We start from the raw sequence: 16801 nt of genomic DNA, 5'->3' as shown, positions 1-16801 counted from the left end.
GCAAAAGCAGGCTGTGTTCTTAACTGCTAAGCTATCTTTCCAGCCCTAATGTTTATGATTGCTACATTGTCCCTGGGGCTAGGGATTAGCTCAGTTGCTGGAGGGTCTCCCTAGCATGCACAAAATCCTGGCTTCAATTTTCAGCACCATACAAGGATCATGGAAGCCTGGGCACAGGAGTCATCCTCAGATGACAGCAACTTTGAGGTCAGCCTAAGTCAAATGAAATACTACTTAGACAAAAACAAAACAGGGAGGGACAGGAAGGAGAGGAGGGAGGGGAAACTATGGTCAGGAGGTAAAGGGATAATCATAGGGCTGGAGAGATGGCTCAGCAGTTAAGAGAACTGATTGCTCTTCCTGAGGTCCTGAGTTCAGTTCTCAGCAACCACATGATGGCTCACAGTCATCTGTAATAAGATTTAATACCTTCTTCTGGTGTTTCTGAAGACAGTTATTGTGTACTCATATACATAAAATAAATCTTTTTAAAAAAGAATAATAATAATACAAAGAAGAAGGAGGAGGAAAAAGAGGAGACAATGACAATGACGAAGAAACCCCAAAACAACGAAAATACATTTAATTAAGTAAAACAATGAATAGATAATTGAAAACATTCTATATTCTTTTCGTCTGCTGTTTAAACACCCACCCATTAGCACTATCTACTGATATGCATGAACCTGGATGTTAATTCCTGGCTTTGCCACAGGAAAGGTTGGCAAGGACGAGGTCTATAGGCATGACTTCCACTCATCCCAGTGCCTGCCCAGAGGCCATCCGTGAGAGCTTACTTACTGTGAGCAGCAGGACAAGGCACAGCAGTGAAACATCTTAATCTATAGCATCATCCCTTGTCCTTCTCAATCTGACACTAAATGAATTGGGGGTAGTAACAGATAAAACTGAACTTTTCGGACTTAGAATGTCGACCCTCCTGACATACACACACGTCTTTTCAGAGTCAGGAATGAGCATCAGGGCGTGTCCACACTGGCCAAGTGCTCTGGCGCTGACTTATACCCCAAGCTCCTATACTGCTGTTTAACTGAAGAATAAAAGAAAAATATTCTGTTGTTCATTCTTTTTGAGTCTTCAGAACTGACTCTTCTTTGAAAACTGGGCAAGACAGTTGAGTTATATTTAAAAAACAATGGAAGGAAAAGGAGGAGGAGGAAGAGGAGGAAGGGAAGAAGGTAGAAGAAATGAAGGAGGAGAAGATGAAGATGGAAAAGGGGAGGAGGAGAAGGAGAAGGAAAAGATCTTTCTCTACCAGGAGCAACCTAATACAATGAAATCCTCACACTATGAAGAGCACACAGCCTAAAGGCACTAAAACACTACAGAATTTGTCATCTCCTGCTCTTTCTAGGGCATATTACAAACTTGATTATGAAGACTTCTTCAAACAGGATCTTTATTTGTGAAGCACATCATAAACACAGATGTGCTATAATTACATGGTACTCAAGCCTTTGTATTGGGTCCTAAAATCATTTTATGTTTTCACACAAAAGCACATACTTATTTTTAATCCTACTCATGTCCCATCATTTAATTCTGAAAACATATAAAGGCAAACTGTCAGTTTTTATTGGCTTCACTTCATCTTTTGCCTTGCAGTGAACATTAATGCCAGTCATGTGCAACAGGACCAGAATCCCTCCTGAGAGGAGTTCAGCAGTGTCTAGTTCTCACAGGCAGTTAACCTAAGAGTTGGCTGCAGTGTTATAGTTAAGGTAGTTAACTCAGACACTGTTTAGAATGAAAAGCTATGCATGTCCCCTCTATACCCTAGACAGTTATCTTTAAAGAGAAAAACTTAGCAAATATATATTTTTCAAAATTAGCTTAATATAGCCTTCCATATGACAGGTTTTCTACAGGTTAAAGGATAGATTTTTTTTTGAAAAACTAAAACATTTCTCTATTAGTTGAATGTCAAAAGTAATAAAGGGGATAAATTTTACCAGCATTCATATCTTAATTTGTTCTACTAAGGAATGGAGAGCAGATCTTTTAGAAGATGATACAATAGGGGCAGGACAACCAGGTTAATTTTACCTCTATACTAAAATAGCCTCTGTCCACATAGTCACCCAAGAAGAGGTAGCGAGTATTACTAGGTGATCCCCCAACTTCAAACAACTTCATCAGGTCAAAGAATTGTCCATGAACATCACCACACACTAGGCAAGAAAGACATGAGATGAAAATTATAAATTAGAAAAAAAGGCATCAAAGCAACAGTTTAACTTTTAATTTAATCACTTTGGCTTTTGACTGGTCTTCTGTATATTTAGTTACTCAATTAGCACTGAATATCCCTATTAGAAATTAGTTAATAGTATGCTTCTTTTTAAAAAAAAGATTTCTTTTTAATTTTGTGTGTATGTGTGTGCATCTGTGTGGGGGGAAGGGTGAGTACACGAGTGCAGGTAACCATAGAGGCCGGAGGGGTGGGACCTCCCTACAGCTGGGAGTTACAGTGGCTGTGACCCATACTATATGAACACTTAGAACCAAACCCCGGTCCTCTGCAAGAACAGTATGTGCTCTTAGCCATCAGTTTCAGACCCTAATGTTTTTTAAGGAACAAAAGTCTAAACAATCCCTAGAATCCTTTAAATTTCCTAAAATATTTAACACACTCATTTTAGTTGGCTTTTGGTAATCGTTTCTCAAAATTAGCACAAACCTAAGGGCTGCCACGCATGTGCATTTCATACCTGTGACTGGAGCCTCCACCTCTATCATCGTCTTCTCCTGCTTCAGGATGGCAGCCCCATCGTTGATTATCTTTAAGGCTACCTCCTCCTCCACACGGCCTTCTTTTACCAAATGGTTTTTCAAAATATCCATTTTAGGTTTCCCATTCTCAAACACTTCCTTCAAAGTTAGCCGTCGGGTTGGAGGAAAGGGGACAGCTAGGAAGAGAAAACATAATTTTGAATATTGAAATGTACCAATAACAATCACAGTCAGACTTCTTAAAATAAACTAAGCCTAATAAGCAACCATAACTTCACAGTATTAGAATGTGAAAGAGTCTAAGAAACTGTGTATCAGAACTGATCATTCTGATTTTAAAATGGCCACAGTTGAAGTCATGTCACACACACACACACACACACACACACACACACACACACATACTGAATGAATAGATGAATAAATGAATGCAACAAATACCTAGGCCCCCACTTCTGATCCCATCACCTGGAATGCAGAGGCAGTCGGAACGTTCAAGGTCATCCTCAGGCACAAAGATAGCTGAAGGCCAAACAGGGCAAGACAGGACCCTGAAGCCCTTTAATATCCACTTTCAATACTTGACCGCCCATAACTTTCAACTATCAGGTAAAACCTTTGAAATGAATTAATTTAGTAGGCTGCTAGATTTCACCAACCCCAAAGCTAAGAATTTCATTCATATAACATCTAAGACTTATTAACTTCGTTGTAACCTGCTAACTCGATACCTTGATTTATGATTCTCCTGCAACTATAAAAAGTCCACATAACCTCTTCCGTGCTGAAACGTGTTATTCAGAGTGTAGAATATATCTTGGCAATCTGAAGATTTTAAAAACACTCAAAAAGACAGACCTTTCAGTATGTCTGTGAAGGTGCTTCCAGAGGGGCTTTACTGGGGGGATAAAAACTATTCTCAAAGTCAGTGGGCACTCTCCAACAGGAAACCCAGAAGACAGGGTCCACGGGGAAAGATAGTATGCACCTGCGGCCTCCCCACGTGTCTTCTCAAGCAGATACATCTTTTGCTACTCCTGCCTTCAGAGTTTAGCTTTCTCAGAGGAGCTTCCCAGTACGGTCTCCTCCAGAGAGCTCCAGGCCTTCGGTGCCAGATTGTACTGCTTAAAGCATCTAGCTTCAAGGACTGAGCAGCTAGTGGGTTCTCACACCCCACCACTGGACCCTGTTACATAAGTCAACCTAACAGATCTCCTTTTATAATAGAAATATACACATTTACCTGGTTTGGTTCTTCTAAAAAACCCTGACTATATGGAAATTAGTACTGAGAAATGAAATGGGTTTATTACCCTGAATACATCTCTACTGTACAAGATTAGCATCATTAAAGAAGAACCTTCCAGTTTGTACTGGGACAACAGGAAATGGACTCAATAGCCCCAGTTTATTAAAGTAGAAAATCTTTTGAAAGAAGGCACTAAAGTAAGAATGCAGCTGAAGGGGCTCCCTATTCAAAATCAACCACCTAGAGAAAGTGTTTCCCAGTTCAGACACAAAGGGCACAGAGGTGACAATAGCTGTAGGAGGGGTCCAAGCCTCATCTTGAACTGCCAACAGAACTGTCCATGTGGTGATGGTTTTACAGTTAAGCAAAGTTCAAGAGTAAAGGGGTTGTGGGGGCTGGCACCCAGGGCCAGACACCTCCTAGCACTAGCATTCTCTCTTTCTGCTTCCTAAGGGGACACAACGGGACCAGCAGCCTCCAACTAGTGGCTAGAGCCACTCTTGCTGCTACATCTTCCCCACCATGATATGCTGCAGCCTCAACCCAGGAGCCAAATCAAACCATTCCTTTTTTAGTTGCTATTTGTCAAATATGAAGTCACAGCAAAGACCATGGTCACTCAAATCTGGCTCTCATTTCCTTTGACGTGAGAGATGTGTTTGAACATAAGAAAATGATGATGATGTAAAGGGTCTATATTTAAATAGAAAGCTGAAATGCAAGATTTTTTTGTAAGAGTTTAGGACAAAATCCCTGTCCTGAAGGTTCACAATAGACTAGGTTTGGCTACCTGTTTCAAATATCAATTGAAGAGACAGGTCAAGGTTGTACTAGAAAGAACAGAAATGTCTAGTGACCTAAGATCTGCATTCTAGTTTCTGGAAGGAACTTCAAGTTTTAAAGAAATGAGGAGAAGGGACGGTGGTTGCACAACTGGTGTGTTTACCTGACTGATAACACAGGCAACCTTGACCAGGACGGTTGGGCTAGCCATTATCTTGGTCGATCCTGTAAGGTCCTGCTGGCTACACAAGAGACTTTACTGCTGCCCAGGCGTGGTGGTGCATGCCTGTAATCCCAGCACTTTAGGAGGCAGAGCAGGTGGATTTCTGAGTTTGAGGCCAGCCTGGTCTACAGAGTGAGTTCCAGGACAGCCAGGGCTACACAGAGAAACCCTGTCTCGAAAAAACAAAAACAAAACAAACTAACAAAAAAAAAGTCTTTACTGCTTGTGGAGGGCAATAGAATTCTCATCAAAAGATTATTTTTGCATAAGGGATTATTTTTGCCTTAGTTGTCTTCATGGGATAATTGCTCCTACTTGGCAGGGTAGTAACATCACAGTATGATCTGCCTACAAAATTCTGGAATTGAAAAAAAGTATCTTACACTCCTGTGTCTTCGCTCTTTTATTTTACAGAGAGGTTAGACAAATTTAAGGCTAACAAATTTTATATTAGCAGTTTTCAGACAGATACTCCTTAAGTAATTAATATGTCTATGTGCACAGCTAAGCAGGAATTAGATCCAAAGTTTAACATAACAAAAGAAACATACACAATAAAATCACAGATGCCAACATTTTATTCAGGTTTTAGTTACCAGCTGTGCACAGACAGTGAAGAGCTGGTGCCTCTTGGCAAAACCAATCTAAGTCCCCACGAGATTATAAAAGCAGGTAAGATCCAGGAAGCTTGGTGTGATCCAAGAGGACTGATGGGGACTGTGTGAGGCCTGGGGACTGAGTTCCAACATTTAAAGTTAAAAAACAAAATCTGAGACAGATTGGGAAAATAAGAAATCCAGAGACTACTTAGACTGAAGGTAGCATGGAGGGGCTGGCAGTTTTACTACTGTGTGCTCAGGACAATCTGTACAGTTCTTATAGTTGTTCAAAATCAAACTGTCTAGGGAGGAAGGTTTAAGCACTCTGAAGGCATGGTTTAGAAGTTCTGTAGCGAGGTGCTCTCCTTGCAGCCGCTGAAGCATCGCTCACAGCCCCGGTTATAACCAGGTCACCCGGGACCCTCCTGGTTTTAACTTGCTGACTGTTCTGGAATTTGGCAATGTTGGGGATCTATCCATGGCCTCGCTCCTGTAGGAGCCTCTACTGGTGAGCTATATTCCCCAAGCCTACAATTTTTTTTGTTGTCCTTAATCTTTATTTACATGTATGCACACGGTGACCATTTTGGCATTGGTTATCACAGAGCTGACTATACATTTTCTTTTGAAGACAGATCTTTTCTTTATGGAAAAATGTGTATCTATTTATTTTCTTACTATGAAGTAGACTATTTAAAATTTTTACTTATTGTTACAAGTTTTATTGGTATCAACATCCTTGGTTTGCTGTTGCTTTTGAGACAGCATCTCTATGTAGCCTAGGCCAGCCCTGAACTCTAGACAATCCTGTTTTAGCTTCTCAAGAGCTGAGGCTCTAGGCATGGCCACCCTCTGCTAAACCCCTTGTATCTTTCTTTCCCACAATCTTTGATTTGTTACCTGAACATAGTGACTTAAAACAATAATTATGTATTAGCTCTCTAGACTCAGGACTATGCGCTCAGAGAACACACAGTAAGACTGCTGCTCTCTCTCAGCCAGGTGGGGTCTGCCCAGGGCTGGAGTCATCTCAGTGTGACCCATTCACTCATCTAGTAGCCTGTCAGCTGAGGCTCAGTTCAAGTTGTTGATGAGAATACCTGCATGCGGCCTTTCATGTGACTGAGTTCCAAGGACAAGCATCCAGAAAGAGCAGGACGCTGCTGTGAGCTTCACACCATGCCTCATAAACCACACCACATCACTTCCGACTCAGACCATTGGAGCATCCCAGGTTCCAGGGGATGTAAAGTAGCCCCCCACTCCCCCACCCCACCCACAGACAAGAGTGGCACAAGCCTGTGAAAGCCGAGGCCTCGCTGGCACTATGGCCAGTCACTGGAAGTAAAAAGGCCGGGGCTGGGGTTCAGAGGTAGAGTGCTGGCCGGGTATGAGTGAGGCCCTAGGTCCAATCCCCAGGACTGCCTACCCCTACCCGAAAAATGAGAGAGAACTAAAACAGCTTTTCAATAATTACAAATACTTACTCTTTGGTTTTGTTTTGGTTGATTGGTTGGTGGTGGTTTGCTTGCTTGTTTGTTTTTGAGTAGGGTCTCCTGATATTATAGCCTTGGATGGCCTAACCTCAGTATACAGACCAGGCTAGTTTGAAACTTGCACTGGTTTTCTTCCCTGCCTCCACAATGGAGGGATGACAGGGCATGCCCAGCCTACAAATACACTCTTCTGTCATGCTGAGCATTAAGTATGACTCTATCATGAGATGCACCCCTTACCCCACAAATACACAAGACACTAACACTGGCTGTCTCTTAAAATTACAAGAGGGGCTGGAGAGATGGCTCAAAGGTTAAGACCACTGGCTGCTCTTCAGAGGGAATGGGCTCAATTCCCAGCACCACATAGCAGCTCAAACTGTCTGTAACCTCAGTTCCAGGGGGTCTGACACCCCATACACATGCATGCAGAACACCAAAGCACATAAAATGTAAATCACCAATTATTTTCAAAAAAGTAAAAGAGAAATCACTACTTGTCTGCAGGATGATTCATAAAACAGATAAAGTGAGCACAACAACCCACAATATACATCACAAATGATCAAAACCCAAGGTAAAGCCTTCAGCTCCATGTCCAAGACAAGACCCTCTAACACATTACATCAACAGCAACTGCAGGCACTGGAGTCAGCCTAACACTAGAGCGCTGCAACGCCTAACAACTCTCTGGTTTACATGAAAGGGTTCCTCAGACCACAAGAGAGGGGGTTGACCGACCTAAGGGTGGGGACACATTCTGAAGAATGGACCGTAGGCCACTTATCTCATCCCCTAGAGACCAATCAGTTAAAGGTAAGACTGTTCTGCCAATCCCATTGTACCTAATGGCGGCTGCCCTGAGGACTGTATAAAAGGTCCGCTGTGCGGACTGCACGGGTCATTCTCTCTCCCCATGTGCAGGGCGACCCCAGCATGCTGGATATTAAATAAAAATTCCTCTTGTGGCTTGCATCGATTCCCATCTCCACATGGTCCACTCAGGGGTTCTCTCCAGTAAGTTAAGACTCCCCCAGTCTTACATACATACTCTCCTGGCACTTGCCCAGATGGCAAATGTCTACCTAAAATCTGACAACTGTTGTTATTCTAGCAGCAGAATGTGACTGTCCCTCACTGTCTTCCCTCCCTGATGATTGCTTGCCCTCCTGCTCCCCCACCCCTGATCCTGCTTACAACTACCTCCTTTTCAGAAAATCCTACTTTCCTCTGAATCTCTGCTTGTTGAAACATGTGAAATAAATCTAACCTTTTTTTTTCTTTTTTAAGAGTTTGAGAGAAAAACAACAGAGTAAGCAAAACAAGTAAATCTCTTGTCTATTTTGTTCTCTTCCCTATGGTTCAAGATTCTAGACTGTCAACAGACTCCCACCCCCTTCCTTTCCTGTTAGCATTACAAAGACCTTTACCCTTGACCATCACCAAATACTAGAATTATTATTCAGGTACTTGTAAAGGTAATCAATGAAAATCAAATTTTTAAAAAAAAGTGGACTGGTGAGATGGCTCAGCAGGTAAAGGTGCTTCATGAACACACTTGGTGACCTGAGCTCTATCTCAGGAACACACTTGAAGGTAGAAGAGCCCTGCCACCACACAGTTGTTCTCTGACCTTCACATTCATGCCCCACCCCCATGCATGCATACATAAATCATGTACATACACATCCATGCCCCACACATCATGCACATAGACACACACACACACACATACACACATCATGCACACAAACACATTTTCCTACACATCATGAGCACATACACATAATATTTTTCCCTAAACAAAACAAGCAGATGAACAAATAAAAAGGAAGATCCAAACTGATTATGATGTATATGGACCATTATTTCAAATTGAATACATATTCTGTCTAGGATACCCAATGTGTCATCTCAGAACCCTCAATGCCACTGTGCTGCCTGCCTCTGTCAACCAGATGACAGAACAAATCATCATCCAGGAAATGGGCCAGTGCTTGAGGTCAAAATATCTATCACAAATGGCTGGATAAACATTTACAACCTACTAAGAGCTCGTTGGTTCCCTCCTTAAGTGGTAAATACCCCGGCTTAACTAAAGAATGATTAGAGGAGACAGGAAGAAAACAGAAGCACAAATGGCTTGAAATGCTCAGGAATGTGCTAAGACTTGCAGAGAAACTGGATCAAAGCAAACACCACAGTACAGCACAGGTCACCCAAGCTCAAGTACTGATTTTTGAGTGCCCCTAGATACTCAGTATCCTGATCTACAACCTCAAGGGAGCCTGTGCAGATTAATAGCAAAACCACTCAGCAAAACCATTCAAATTAGCTTTTAACCACCCTTAACCAGACTACTAACTTTACTTGAACTCCTTTATACCTTTTGCAGACTTTCTGACTCCTTTCAACATGCCCACAGCTTTAAGGGGAAAACAACACTTTTTTTGTAATAAGCTAAATAAAGTTTATTTTTCACTATACTATGTTCCTGGTGTTCTTTAGTGGTGGGCTTTACATTTTGAGGAAGCAATTGATGAAAGGGATAAGAATTCTTGCTAATTACCTTTTAAAATTATATAATATAGTCATTACTAAGTCAAAATTAAATTACTTTAGACTTGTGTTTCACTCCATTGTAAATAGTAACACTATTATTCACTCCAGTTGGACTTTACCTACGAATCAGAGTATTGACAGATGTCAGAAGATAGGAAAATTCAAGATTTCTGTAAGACTAGAAAATTATAAAGCAGTTCCAGGTGGTAATGAGCTTGAGATCTTTAACTTACTGAAGCAAACCACAGGACTGGTGAGATGGTTCAGTGCCTTTCCAGCACAAGGTCTCAAGTTCAAGTCTTAGAACCCTATAAAAAGGTTGGCACACATAATCCTAGTGCTGTAGGGGCAGAGACAGGGTTCCAGAGCAGACTACCCTGTTTGCATAGCCTGCTTGCTAAGCTCAAGGCTATTCAAAGATTCTGTTTCAAAAGTAAAACTAAAGCTCTATGTGGTGGCACACCTTTAATCCCTGCACTGAGAGACAGAGGCAGGATAGCCAGGGTTATATAAAGAATTGCTGCCTCAAAATAATAATAATAACAATAACAATAATATGTGCATATAATAATAACAATAGTGTGTGTATATAATACTAACAACAACAGTGTGTGTGTATACATGAATGAACAGTAAGAGGTTTTAACTACTGAATCATCTCTCTAGCCCCTAAAGATTTCTTTCTTTTCTTTTTCTTTTCTTTCTTTTTTTTTTTTTAAGATTTATTTATTAGAACTGGGCAGTAGTGGTACATGTCTTTAATCCCAGCACTTGGGAGGCAGAAGCAGGTGGATTTATGAGTTTGAGGCCACCCTGGTCTACAGAGTGAGTTCCAGGACAGTCAGGGCTACACAGAGAAACCCTGTCTCAACTGTAGCTGTCTTCAGACACACCAGAAGAGGGTGTCAGAGCTCTTTACAGATGGTTGTGAGCCACCGTGTGGTGCTGGGATTTGAACTCAGGACCTTCAGAAGAGCAGCTGGTGTTCTTATCCGCTGAGCCATCTCTTCAGCCTCCACCCTAAAGATTTCTTAAAATCACAGATATTATCTGTTGGGCTGTGGATACAGCTCAGGGGTAGGTCTCTTGCTTAGCATGTTCAAGGCTCTGCGTTTGATCCCACCACCACACAAAGCACACACACAGTATAGAGAATGTAAAACTATTTTTTTAAAATTAAGGAGCATAAAAAATACACAAACCTCTTAGAAGTCTACCAATTAAAATGACCACTGTTAACATAATAAGATATGCATAATTAATTACCTTTGTTACTGAAATATATTGTTTTTATGGTCAGTTATACTATAGACATTTTAATTTAGTAGCAAACTACTCAAAATTTCTTATGTAAATAAATATTCATAACAATATAATTTACAGAGCCAGCATCACCTAGGCAGTCTGTTGCTGTGAGATATTAAAGGGCTTCCTACTGATCTGCTTTGCTAATAAAGAAATAATGTAGCAATGAGCCGCAAGCTTGTATTTACTGGCCAGTTTACTCTGCTCACTTAAGAAGGATCAGTGAGCACTTTGGGATCTTTTGCCTACTTTTCATATATATATGGCTAATATGCAGTTCTTTAAATATAGATGACTAAAAATAAACTCACATATTAGAGCTAGCTGGAACCCCATCATACACTTTATAAGTGCTCTCCCTAAGCATGCCTTTTAAGAAGGCATTTCAACCTAGACAATATTTCAAATTATTAGATGTATTTAGAAATATACATCTTATCTTTCTAAAGCAAACTATTAATCTCACTTACTGAGGGGGCCATATGTCCTTTTCTTACAGATTTTCAATGAAATTTCTCAGTAGCCTATCAATTCCAAAATCTCATTTTAACCAAAGTAAGTCATTGCATGAGATCTGCATTACCTTTATAGTATATTGATATTTAAGCTATCTGCTACCCACTCTTGTGTCTGACCTCGTTTTTACACGTGCAAGTACATAAATCAATATATGAAGCATTCTCATCACCCAAACCTCTCCTAGTCAGAAATGGTGATGTATACTGTAACTCTGGCACTGGGAGGCTGAGGCAGAGGCAGAATGAATGAGAAAGTTTAAGACCAGCCTGAACTAAACAGCAAGTCTGTCTCCAAGTCAGATCCCGTCTTAAAAAATAAATGAACAGATGGAGAGATGATTCAGTAGTTAAGAACACTTTCAGAAGACCAGAGTTTGGTTCCCAGTACCCACATAGGGAAGGTCACAATTCCTCCAAGGGATCCAGCGCCCCTCTTCTGGCTTCCTTGGGCATGTGAATGGGCCAGGGATCCAGCAGCCTTCACCGCCTCAGCACTGGGGAGTACAGGCACTAGCCACCACACCTGGCTTTCTACAGGAGTGCTAGGATCGAACTCTGGTCCTCATGCTTGCATAGCAAGCACTTTGCCCACTCAGCCATATCCCAGCTCCCTGCTTCCTAATATACAAATTAGAGCAGTCTGCTGTGGGCTGGAATGAAGATAACCAGAGACCACTGAGGAAGGCTGAAGTAAATAACTACGCAGACAGAATAGATGCAAGATGCAGTTATCAAAAGAAACGGGATTTGACACAGCTCTAGATAAACCTCCAAAATTCTATTTCTTAAAAGAAGCATACACAATAAAGTAGGGTTAGACATCATAAACCTGACTTGCATCCAATTCTTCAGAGACTGAAACAAAAGTCCAGGGTTTCAACTATTCAGTTATTTTTAACACACTTCGTACCTGAGTTGCAGGGAAACTTGAAGCTTTAGTCTGAAAGAGAGCCAAGAGCCAAGATAAAAATAATAAACTGTGGCATTTACCTTTCTGGTGTCAACTCCAGTTACGTGCAACAAGCCACAAGCTCACTGACCTCTGAATCGATGGGGCATTTTTTCTTCTGACACTTACTTCCAGACTCAGACTGCTGACCTTCTTAGTTTTATTTAAAAGCAACAAACTTAATAGGCATGGTAGGAGTGGAAGGATCAGCTCAACCACCTCAGCTATACAGCTAGAGGCTACCCTGGGCTACATGAGACTCCGTCTCAAAGCAAACCAACACAAATGCAACAAACACTGAGGAAATGCACTAGCCACAACTACCATCACCGTCTTCCTTCCTAATGAGAGTTAAGAACGACTGGGGTGAAAGGTCACACACTCTGTTTCCTTACGAAGCATAGACATCGCAGCCTCATCTCCTACACCAGGCAGGAGATTGGCAGTTCAATCCAGTCATCAGTATCATCTTTTTAAATTCTGGATGATTTATACATTACTAACATAAACACTAAATGCCTAATGAATCTATGTTTCTATAACCAGACTAGAATTCTGGGTAACAACGATATTTGTTTAAAGTGAAGTTCTGGAATCTTTGGTAGAGAATGAGTTAGAAAGGTTTTTAAAGTAAAAATTCTAAAATGCCAAGGGAAAAATACTAAGGAAATAATATAATATAGTTAAGTAAATATTTACTATTTTATTTTATTTTTACATTTAAATTTAAATATTTAAGTAAATATGTACTAATAATACTATCTTACTGAGTGGTGGCATGCAGCATATATAAAATTAACACAGGAGTCTCTTTACACTCTGGTTAAATAAGATAAAATAACTCACATAAACAAGATAGAAAAGACCATGTATAACAACACATGCCTGTAATCTCAGCTCTTGGGAAGCAGAGTTAGGAGACAGAGGCAGGAGGATCACCTCAAGTTTGAAGCCAACCTGGCATATATAGCAAATACCTACCTGAGTCTATCTGAAAACAAAACAAAATGACAACAGCAAAAGATATAAACACAAATGTGAAATATACATGTGCAGAAAAATACAGGCAGGGCTCAGACTGACTGAAGCTCGCAGGATTACAAAAGACAACTAATGATGGCTACAGAACCTTGAGCTCTAGGCAGCTCCAAATTCATTTATTATATTAAAAATCCTTTAATTCTTGTACAAAAATTTAAAAAAGATATACTAAAGTGAAGAAAAAATTCCAGACACACACATATATAAAATACATTTATTTTGCATGCATGAGGTATGCATGTGTACTATGGGAATCCTTGGTGCCCACAATGGTCAGAAAAAGGAGCTAGATCCCCTGAAGCTGGAGTTATGAATGGCTGTGAACCACTACTATGTGGGTGCTGGGAATCAAACCTGGGTCCTCTGTAAGAGCAGCCAGTGATCCTAACTAGTAAGCCATCTTTCCAGCCCTCATATGGATATTTAAACTAAACTACTTTTAAAAATACAATTTGACATAAAGTGGTACAGCAAAAAATATAAATACCACATGCCAACTGTGTAAATATTTTCAATTTTTCCAAACCCATTTCAAAATTTCAATTTTAATCATATGTAAGTGGGGGTGCACGAGTGCAGCCCCTCAGAGGCACTAAATCCCCTAGAGCTGGAGTTACAAGCAGTTGGGAGTTGCCTGATGTGGGAGCTGGGAATCTGAATGGTCTTCTGGAAGAGCAGCCAGTGCTCTTAACCACTGAGCCATCTCTCCAGTCCCATCTCAATGAAGAACAAAACAAAACAAAACAAACCCACAATGCTATAGCTATATATCTTAATATATCTTCTCCTCCTCTTCCTTCCTCCCCACCGGTTAGATGGAACCTTAAGGTAGTGTTTATATAACCCTTTCTGTGTTTATATAACTTTGTTACTAATAAGAATTGTGAAGTTTTACACTAATATCTTTTTTACATAAGTGGTACTATACTGTATATCCTTTTTCAAGTTACATTTTTAGACTAACCAGGGCTTTGAAGACTTCTCTAGAACAGGGCCAAGGCACCCATGTTTTCCATCAAGGTTTCTACTAACTCCACAGGAAATCAGCTTTTAACCACCTGTCGCTTTTTGTTATATTAATTATAGTACTTCCAACTCATGAAGCAAAAGCTTAATCAAACCAGATTTACAAATGATTCAAACTAGAACTAAACTATAAAGATGAATTTTTGGTGAGGAAAGTTATCTGTGTTGCTGTAAAGGAGAAATATTGTAAGAAGTTTTATGTTGATGGTACTGTTGAACAGCATTCTATTATTTTACATATGTAAATACTAGACAAACTCTTTCACCTCTGAGCTAGCCTCCGCCCCCCCCCACACACACACACATAGATGCACACAGAAGCGCAAGCGCACACACACACAAATAGCAGGGTATCAAAAAGAGCCACCTCTGGATTTATGCCAATGTAACCCTGCTGTTTACCGTATAGGACTGTGGTGGAATTTAAGGTTGAATTGACACTGTGGCAAAGAGGGACTTAGAGGGGGCTAGGAGGGACTTCTATACATTTTCTTGTAACATTTTTATATAATTATAAAAATGAAAATTAAACTTAAAACTAAGTTCTTAAACTAAAGAACACTGAAAGAAATTCCACAACCTTTTGCCACCAAATTCAAGCTGGTATGTTGCTATACTGAACACCCAGCACCTAAACAGTGCAAGTAGTTTAAGCAAAACAAAAATAAAATATAATTAGACCTGAATAAATAAGAAAAGGCTACACTGGTGATGGCCACTTTAATCCTAATGCATATAGATAAATCTGGAAAGCTACTGGCCTATAGGCAACTACTTTTAGATTACTGTATGTTCTTATCCTCCTGGGACAGGAGGATTATTTAAATAGCAATCTCCGCTCATACAAACAACTCTGCTTCCGTTCTATTTTAAGCCAGCACACCGGCCCTGCATTTGCATGCTTGTTTCCAATCTACTCACCTGTCTTTCCAACAGTGAACTGTTCACTACCAAGGAGGTTAGATTAAATACTGAAGGTTACATGTTCTTTGTAGAGTCTTTCATAACTTACTGGAACAAGAAATTTACTTCAGTGATCTGATGGGAGCTCTTGGAAACCATTCCCTCTGTTCTAATGCTTATAGAATTCACTGTCACAGTACAGCTAAGAAGTAGCCCCCGTATAGCCAATCACTCAGTGACAGTCAACAGAAACAGTAATTTTCTTTCTAGAGGGCATAAGAGTATTTTATACACTTGGAGGCTTAGACAGAAAGATAATGCATTTGAAGCCAGCCTGGGCAACCTAATGAGAGTCCACCTCAAAAAGAAATAAAATAAAAAGCAGGGGCTAGAGAGATGGCTCAGTGGTTAATGCACATTGCTCTTGCAGAGGCCCCAAGTTCCATTCCCAGCACCTACCCTGAGTGGCTTACAAACATCTACAATTCCAGCTCCAGGGAATCCATTACCCTCTCTGGACTTCACTGGCACCTACTTAGTAAAATGGATCTTTAAAAAGGAAAGCCCCATTTGAATGTTATAGGATATTAGGTAGATGTAGTTGTTTAGACAGGCTGTTTGTCTAAGAACTGGGATTGCTGGGAGTGATCTCCCATCTTTGTGACTGCATGCCTGTACACACCTCTGGCACTTGAGGCTGAGTTGAGAGAAGGCAAGAGGGTATCAACTTCAAGGCCAGCCTGAGATACACAGTAAGATCTTGTCTCTAAAAGCCAAAGACAAGAGTTGTCAAGATGGCTCGGCAGGTAAAGGCTCTAGCTGCCAAGCCTGATGACCTGAGTTCCACACTAGAAATCCACAAGGTAGGAAAGAACCAATCCCTGCAAGATGTCCTCTGATCTGCAAAAGCACGTCCTCAGGCGAGCACCCCTACTACCACCACTAACAAATAAACACATAAATGTCACACTGCTAATTTATTTTAGTCACCCTGTTATGCAACACACATCAAAAGTTTCCTCCTTTCTATCGCAAACTCTGTACTAAACTGGAGGGCAGACCTCGAGGTAGTTGTCCTTCACTTATTTTGTACTCTAGATTGATCTATGTTGTCAGAAATGACAGGATTTCCCCCCTTTAAAGATGAATGCATACTGTGTGTGTTATGGTCATGGATACTTAGGCTGACTCTATACCTTGCTTTGTGAATAACCCTGCATGGAACACCAGAGTGTTCCCTCCATCAGAATGACTTGTTTCCTCTGCATATGCATCCAGCAGGGGGATTCTGGATCATGTGCTACAACTATTTACCTTTTTAGGAAGCTCCAGATCACAGAAACAGTAACTTCTACAGTGATACCATGGTTTGCATAGCACTGGAGGATGGTCA

At 40.7% G+C, this 16801-nt stretch overlaps 1 protein-coding gene across 3 annotated transcripts in view; it reads right to left on the bottom strand.

Moving 5' to 3' along the window:
* The window catches only part of Ppp3cc (protein phosphatase 3 catalytic subunit gamma), a 68370-nt gene that overhangs the window by 46509 nt on the left and 5060 nt on the right, over positions 1 to 16801 (bottom strand). For all 3 annotated transcript variants that reach the window (XM_052191017.1, XM_052191018.1, XM_052191019.1), the window contains exons 2-3: positions 2733 to 2930; positions 2068 to 2192 (exon numbers count right to left, since the gene is read on the bottom strand). In XM_052191017.1, coding sequence (XP_052046977.1) covers positions 2068 to 2192; positions 2733 to 2930 — 323 coding nt within the window. The remainder of the gene's footprint in view (positions 1 to 2067; positions 2193 to 2732; positions 2931 to 16801) is intronic.

Source organism: Apodemus sylvaticus, chromosome 8 (assembly GCF_947179515.1).
Source record: "Apodemus sylvaticus chromosome 8, mApoSyl1.1, whole genome shotgun sequence".
Classification (NCBI taxonomy): Eukaryota; Metazoa; Chordata; class Mammalia; order Rodentia; family Muridae; genus Apodemus; species Apodemus sylvaticus.
The sequence above is the reverse complement of the archived record's forward strand: the minus strand, read 5'-3'. Positions and strand labels throughout refer to the sequence as shown.